Genomic DNA, 7,760 nt, shown 5'->3' on the forward strand with positions numbered 1-7,760 from the left:
TCCCCGGCGGCGGCGCGGGGTCACGCTCCACGGGTTGGCTTCGCGGGCAGGCCGGGGCAGGGCCCCCCCTCCCCAACCGCCGCAGTAACGGCACCGGGAAAAGGAGAAAGAAAACACGACACCCTTCACAGCAGGAAACCAAACGGACGAGCACCTCAGGAACAAGAACTGTCACACTCCAGAACGCTATATACGAGAGAGAGGTCAGCGTGACGGCTCGGGGCAGGGGTCGCCTCGCACGGGGAAGAGGAAGCCAGCTGGCGGGGGACCGGGTCCCCCGGAGCAGGACGGGAGACTCCTTGGACACTGCGGAAATACGTCACTCGGGGTCCAACACTTCACCAAGAACAAAACCAAAACCAACGCGCTAGCATAGGGAAGCAGCACTCACGAGGGGACCGCGTCCCCGCTGACATCCCGCCCAGCACCTGCAGAGCTTGTTTACCACACGGGTGCCCTTCAGCCATGGCTTTGCACCTGCAAAGGACCTGCAAACATGCACCCCCTACACAACGTGTCCTCATCGAACACACTCGGCCACTCGAAGCAGGCTGGGGCCACAACCTAGCAAGCACAGCACAGGGGAGGAGAAACAACAGCGTTAACATCTGGTGGAGTCAGTGCTGCCGCCTGCTCTGTCCTCCTGACTCACGGTCTCACTCCAAAGCAGTGCAGCCTCTTACCGGCAACAGCACGGCTGCCACCCAGCAGGCAGGGAAGGACCCGGACATTCCTTGCTGCAGAGTACAACGGAAGCAAGTTCACCATGGCTGCAGGATTGCCCGTCATCGCCTGCTCTGTTGATGGGACCCTCCTCACACCACAGCCTCCAGCCCCTGGAGCTCAGTTCCTAACCAGCCCCATACACAAAACCTTGGCTGCTCACCCTGCTGAGGTCAGGCCTCCAGCCGGATTCAGAATGGCTCTCTAGGCAGGTTCAATCTCAGGCTGGCTCCAGGAGGGACAGGGTTGGGACTGACACCCCAGGCCAACCGGAGGTCTCCATGTTTTGGAACATCTCACCTCTTCCAGGCACCACGTCACCAGCTGGAAGACAAAGGTTAGAGCCCAGAGCTCTGTGCTGAGCGCTGCTCAGTGCGTAGCCCATCCGGTGAACGGCTGGGAAGCGGCATGTCGGACACTTCAGCTCAGAGAAGAGAAAGCCCAGGGCTGGGAGGGGGAAGCCTGGAGGCGATGTTCTAACCCACTCCTCGTTCAGAAAGTTCACTGGGAAAAGCATCCCAAACAGCTTCTCCCTAAACTCCCAGTCAATCAGAGCAAAGCTGATCTCCCCCTCCAGCAGGAAATCCCCACCAACTATCTGCTCCTCTCCTGCCACGTTGCAGCTTTCATCGGGTTTACCTGCTTCTCAGCCCAGAGGACAGCAGTATCAGTTCAGCTACGCGAGAAACACATCACCAAAAACCACCCAGTATGGTGAACCATGCCTCCCCGCAAGACTGCGGTTTCACTTGTGCCATCCTGGTCTGTCCCCTCCGCTCAGGAGACTTTCAGCAGCCAGGAGATCACACGGACTTCACCCCCACGTCCTGCTTCTCTAAAACAACTCATTAATCAGCTCAAATCTCTGGGGAGGGGAGAGGGGGATCAAAGTGTTTGTGGAAATGGAGCCTGGCCACAAATAGCTTCTCAGCTGTGTCACACAGCTGTAAGTCTACGCACTCTTCCAACACCCACAGACAGAAGCTGCACCAGGAAAGACAGTAACCATGCCACAGCTCAATTTTCAGTAATACGCAGACACTCGGGACTAGCGCTGGTCCCGCGCTGCCCAGAAGGCAGGCAGACTTGCCCCTCTTGTCAGACGAGCTGCAAGAGCAACACAAGTTCTGACCACAGGGTCCAATTCCAGAGTTAAATCCCATCGGTCTCCTCCTAAACTTGGACAATTCTCCCTTGTCTTACTTCTCTACCGCCTTCGCTGGAGGAAGGAAAGCGCAACGTTTTCCCCATTCAGGCAACTTGAGCCACCCGGTGTCGGCTGCTCAGCAAGAGGCCCGAGCTGCCCGTGCTCCTGCAGCACGCCTCTGCAGAGAAGTGTTTTCTGGGCAGGCATCACTACTTAGTTGCACCAGCCATTCGGTTTTGCCTTCAAGAACAGCAGCACCTCTGCCTGTGTGCCAGAATCCTTCTGGAGAATTCGGAGAGATTCCAACTCAATCTCTCGGTCGAGCTTAGGGAAAAACGACGGCAGCATGAAACGACAGCACATGGCAAAGGCAGCCACTGGCACCACCACACCACAGCGCCACGCAAGAGCTCAGAGAGCACAGAGAGCGCAACACAAGGGGACACAACGGAAGCCAGCAAGGTCGAGAATAAGTCACTTTTGGTACAATTGCAAAAAGATATCAAACAGGACTTGCCTCTTTTTTTGTCTTTTTCTAAGTTTTATAAATAAAGTCTGATAACTCTTTATAAATACTAACCTCAGAGCAACAAACAGTTTGCGGGAGGTTCATGAGAAACTTTAAAATTATTTATTTATTAACTTTTAACTAGCAAAGTCTCCGAGAATATTTCCCCATTTATATGGTCAAATATTCTCGCCCTCTCAGATAAAAAAGCTGACTATAAATACGCTCTCTCTTCTGTCTGATTTTAATTTTAAACTTAGATAATTTAATAACTCTTAAAATGATGTTTCTCTCTTTAAATAAAGGGCTATTTAACCACATAAACTGGTTGTGTAAACCATCACACTAGCGACACTTGATACCCTCAAAACACGGGAACAACTAGTGATTTTGGTCTTGTTCAGTGCAACACATTAGGCACAAAACCGGCCTGCAGCCAACACGGTACCTTCCCTCCCTCCCCTGGGGTGTTGGGCCCCTGCGGGGGCCCTGTCCCGGCTCCTTCCCCATCCCTGGGGCAGAGGCAGCAGGGCACGACAGCATCTTCCTTTCCACCACGGCTAGTTTACATGGCTAACGCAACGGACGTCTGAAGGAAACCCACTGTTAGGGCACAGAGGCACACCTAGAAAGGAATAAAAACCTATCACACAGAACACCCCAACTGCAACTACGGGTACCAAATGAGACAAAAGCAGCAGGTTGAGGTGCCTGGCAGTCAGGCACCGAGATGCACCACCTGGAAGAGTAATGAAGTAAAGCCTTTGGAAGTGACCAAAAATTAGGGTTCCCGGCCCCCGGGAAGAAAGCCTCCCTCCGGACCTTCCCCGAGCCCTTCCGTCACCCTGCCGTCGGCCACGCTGCACAGACTTTCTTTGGCTAAAAAACCAAGATCTCGCAGTCTGTCCCAAGGGCGCCCGAGGGCTACAGACCGCTGGGTGGGAGGCTCTGTCTGCAAAGGACAAGGGACGCGTCACCACTGCTCATACCAATCTGGACACAACAAAATAAAACTGGAGTGATCAGCAGGCCAGTCCTGGGCCAAGTAGAAGGAACCCGGACCCATGTGGGGAGGGTTTGTGCTTTGGGGATTCCAGGCTGGTTTTGTGCCTAATTGCCCTGCACAGACAAGCTCAGGCAACACTCGCTTCACTAAGACCGGGCGTCCGTTTTGGATTTCACTATTGTGATGACGCTAGTAGTAGCAACCTTGCCGGGGACGAGGGGCCCCATACTGGAGGTGAGAGGACCCCGCGCAGGGGTCACAGGGCTCCGGGCCACGGTTCTGGCGAAGTTCTGGAGAGCCTCGTATTTGGAGCGGAGAGCATCGAGTTCCATTTTCATGCTGGCATTCTCAGAGGCCAGCTTCTCCACTTCTTGCTGCAGCTCTGCCTTCTGCTTCTCCAGTTCCTCCTTCTGGGTAACACGCTTGACTCTGCAGCTGGCCGCGTAGCCCCGGTTCTTCAGCGTGCGCCGACGCTGCTTCAGCTGGATGATCTCCTCCTTCGACAGGCCCCGTAGATGCTGGTTCAGCTCCCGCACAGACATGGTCACCAGCTCCTCATCTGTCAAGCTGGTCCCATTCTCGCCTGGCTCCCGCTTCACCTGGAAGAGAAGGCGGCACACACTCGTGAAACCTAGAGTGGATGCCTGCACCCGCCACCCGGACCCCTTTCCTCCACCTGCCTCTTTACCTTCAAGGCCTTGTTTCCTTTGTTGGGGGTCGTCATAACACGACAGCCTTGTCAATCAGGTTCTGGAAGGGAAGGAAGGTCAGGTTAGCCCCCCAGGACGCAGCAGAGCCCGCAACATTCCTGTGGCAGGGTTCAGCAGCAACGCCCCATGCTGCTGCACATCCCACTGCCCTCCCCGGCCAACACTCGACAAGCACCCGACTGAGCTGGACTCACAAGCGGCAAATTCTGTCCCTGAGCAGAAACTGCTGCCCTTCCACAGCCCTACTCCCACGGAGACTTTGTGGCAATGCTGGTTTTTTGGCTTGGGGTGGGGGAAATTAAAAAACTAGGAGGAGTCAGAATACACGGAAGCCACATTTTTAAAAATAGCCTGGCAGGCAGCAGGCTGGGTCCAGAGCACGGCTGCTCCGGGCCAGTCATGCTGACTCAGCACACTGGCACTCTGCGCCTCTTGCTCCCTGCCTCATCCTTGTAACTCCCAAGCAGAGCAAGGCAGCCAGTCGCTCCGACACGCCCTTCCAACAGGTGCCCAAGCACAGCCCAGAAACTCCCCAGGACAAGAGTCCTACCAGATTCTAGGTGCCCCCAAGGACCCAAACCAGTACGGTTCAAGAACACGCGACCCTGGGCAAGGAGCGCAGGAGAAGCCTTTGCCTCCACAACACGCCTCGCTGGGCATCCCGCAGGACGGGAGAGCACCACTGCTGCGCTCACGCCCCTCCAAACTTTTTCTGCTTCCCAGGAAAGCCCACACGTCCACGTTCAAGTCAAAGTTCTGCACCCAACCTTTCCCAAAGAACAGAAGGACAACCTGATACTGCAGCACAAGGAAGCATTTGGGCACACCCTAATCCCATCACAAATTTGGGCCGATACCTCAGCAGCCTTCACCTCTCCCGGTGACGCAAAGCTGACCCCAGCTGTAGGTCTCTTCTGTGGGAAAGTCCCCATCGGTCCCTGGCAATGCCAGGGCCCAGAGCCACCTTCTCTCTCCCTTATCTTCAGAGCCAAGGTATGGTCGTAAGAAAAAGATTAAGGGCGGTCAAAACCAGAGGAGAGCAGACGTCTTCACCGCCACGGAAGGCAGGATGTCAGAACTGGTAAGAGCAATTCCCAGGCCTGTTTTTACAGTGAATCCTACCCAAGCTCCTGTTTCTGTCCCTGCATACCTCCTCCCCCCCTTTAGTTCAGAGCACTACTACACTGCCCAGGGAATTAATCTGCTCAGACATTGTTCGACAGACATAGCTGCATCTCAAACAGACGGGAACTGCACACCTCCTTAAGCGAGGCAAGCGTTCCTCTGCAAGCACAAACACCTTGTACCTTTCGTCTCTTTGATGCCAAACAGTCAACAGCAATTTTATTTGCTACTGCTTTGCTAAATGTAAGAGGCACTGACGTACAGTTATAGCCAAGAACCAAATGCACAAGTCAGCAAATACGAATTTATGCTCTTCTAGCAGCTGTGGCGCAGGCTCCCCGCAATGCATCTACCACCTATTAGAGGTGAACGGGGTCAGCATTCCCCAGGACACCGGCAGAGACGTTCCCAAAGCCTCCAGCCTGCCAGGAGGGAAGCTATTTATACCCAGAGGACAATGCCCCTTCCAATGAGATGTCTGCTACAAGCTGACAGTGCTGGTGTAGAAAGGGTCACTTTGCCGTCCAAGGAAGGTAGCTGCAATGAAGCAGGCTAACACAGGACGGACAGCGCACAAGCGACTGCTTCATAAAATCAATTCTCCACTCCTTCCCGTGCCGTTGTATTTCTTTCCTCTGCTCCTACTTGGCAAACAACATGGCTGCTGGGAAAAGGGGACAAGGAAGGGAACAGCTGGGGAGACCAGTAACGTCATCCCTGCAGCACCTCTCTGCACCATCCCCTGGTGAGCGTAAGGAGCCAAGGGCAGGTACGGTCAGTGGGACCACTGAAATTCGTCTGCCTTGTGGTGCTAAAGAATTTCCAGCTGCCTGGCAAGCACCCGAGCTTCCTTCATCACAGCAGAGCTGAAATAAAACAAACAAGGCAACAAACGTGCTGCATCAGGCAGGGCATCGGGAAGAGAGCTCCTTGGGGCAGACTGGGGAAATCAGCAGGGGTGCTCACACAGTCCGGACCCTGCAAAGTCCCCCTTCCCAAGGGGGTCAAAATGAGACGCAGCAACACACAAGTCAGTCAGTAGAATGGGAAGAACAACCCGGAGACTAGTTGTTGGCTATTTTTTGGGTCCCGTTTGAAGGATCAGAGACAGGGCTATTTGGCAGCTCGCAGAGAGGACACCCAGAGAACTGGCACCAAGACAGAGACCAAACTTGGCCTAACTCTCCAGACTGCTGATTGCTCAGCTTTTGATAGCTCCCTGAAGAAAGATCACACTGAAAAGTGCCAAATGCAATGACTGCAACGAAGAAAATGCAGCCTCAACACATTTCCCCAGAGCTCAAAAGGCCTGAACTCAGCACAAGCGCAGCCAATTCTCTCCTCAGCTCAAAGGCAGCACAAGGGAGCTGACAGCACCACGCATGATTCAACGCAGGCCCCATTCTCCACATTCCTGATCACAGAACCATGCCACGAGCCCCGTGTAAACACGGTGACGTCACCCGTTCCAGCGCAGGCTGGCCCGGAGACGGCGCCCGAAGGAAGGGAGGGAGAGAGAGAGGGAGGGAGGGAGGGAGACCCATCTGTAGGGACAGGGAGGCAGAGGAAGGGCTGTGCTCCACAACAGGCTCCGCAGCACCGTGCGGGTGGAGGAGCGTGGTTTGCTGGCAGCGGTCGGGCACACCGCATGAGAACTCTCTCTCCCGGTGTGGATTTCACACTCTGTTTATTTGCTTTCTTGCGAATTAGCTCACACAGCCCTCCCAGGAATCCAAACAAATCAGATGACTCCCCCAGTTACATATGAAGTCAGGACAGTTCCTCTCCTGTGCCCCCCCCTCTCCCCTCGGGAGTCCCTGGTGAGCTCACATCCAACCCAGGGCACTTTGACAGCAATTCTTCCCCCGTGGAATCTGCCCACCCAGCCAGCTCTAACTGTGCTTACACAAATAAAGGAAAGAGCTGGCTCTCCACTGGAAGAGACCCGTTCCAGCCTCCTGGTAGTGCCTTGCTCTAACCGTGCAGCTCAAACGTCACGTATTCTGGGCAGAGACGTCCCCAGCTCTGAACAGCAAGACCCCCCCCGTGCACACAACACACACAGACACTCCGCGTTGGTCAGGCATTGCAGCCTGCTCTGCAGTCCCACTGGAGAGGCTTGCTTCCCACCACAGAGGGAATCCGCTCAGCTCCGAGGACACCGCAGAGCCGAGCAGACCCACAGCCCCAGCCCCAGCCTCCTCCTTGCACCTGCCAGGGACCGGGGGCTCGGCGGGACAGCGAGTCCGCAGGCCCCTACGGAACAGCGGCCAGAACCTCGCAGCTGCGTCCCCTCGGCCGCCAGCTCTCTCCCGGTCAGCACCGGCCACGCTGAGCGGCGAGGTGACGGCAGCGGGGAAGCGTGGCTGTCCCACCCGCGGCCAAGCCTCTGGGCGAGGAAACGAGCGAGACGCCTCGGTGGCTCGTCACCCTCTCCAGACCTTCGCCTCCTCCCGTCAGGAGGAAGATCACCCAGCAGGAAGAAAGCCCGCGGTGTGAGCCGGGCGAGGAGGCTGAGGAAACCCCCCCAGGAGCCAGGAG

General features: G+C 55.7%; 2 protein-coding genes across 2 annotated transcripts in view; both read right to left on the reverse strand.

Annotated features, from left to right (window-relative positions):
* Window positions 1-789, reverse strand: part of SIRT7 (sirtuin 7) — a 7,533-nt gene extending 6,744 nt beyond the window's left edge. Inside the window, exons 1-2 of the mRNA XM_009279468.1 lie at window positions 684-789; window positions 446-477 (exon numbers count right to left, since the gene is read on the reverse strand). Of these exons, the coding sequence (XP_009277743.1) occupies window positions 446-477; window positions 684-789 (138 nt within the window). The remainder of the gene's footprint in view (window positions 1-445; window positions 478-683) is intronic.
* On the reverse strand, window positions 97-4,375 carry MAFG (MAF bZIP transcription factor G). Its single transcript, XM_009279389.1, has 3 exons — window positions 4,289-4,375; window positions 4,073-4,134; window positions 97-3,983 (listed from the first exon to the last, which is right to left on the reverse strand). The coding sequence occupies exons 2-3, from the start codon at window positions 4,106-4,108 to the stop codon at window positions 3,531-3,533; spliced, it is 489 nt and encodes a 162-aa protein (XP_009277664.1). The 5' UTR covers window positions 4,109-4,134; window positions 4,289-4,375; the 3' UTR covers window positions 97-3,530.
* Window positions 4,376-7,760: the final 3,385 nt, after the last annotated feature.

This window comes from Aptenodytes forsteri, unplaced genomic scaffold, assembly GCF_000699145.1.
Source record: "Aptenodytes forsteri isolate BGI_AS27 unplaced genomic scaffold, ASM69914v1 Scaffold243, whole genome shotgun sequence".
NCBI classification, from domain to species: domain Eukaryota; kingdom Metazoa; phylum Chordata; class Aves; order Sphenisciformes; family Spheniscidae; genus Aptenodytes; species Aptenodytes forsteri.

What these genes read in the sequence shown, in the direction of transcription:
- MAFG (XM_009279389.1), bottom strand. Translation starts at nt 4,108, where the DNA reads ATGACGACCCCCAACAAAGGAAACAAGGCCTTGAAG. An exon ending in AAGGAAACAAGGCCTTGAAG is followed by an intron (nt 3,984 to 4,072) that starts GTAAAGAGGCAG and finishes CTTCTCTTCCAG; the next exon opens with GTGAAGCGGGAGCCAGGCGA.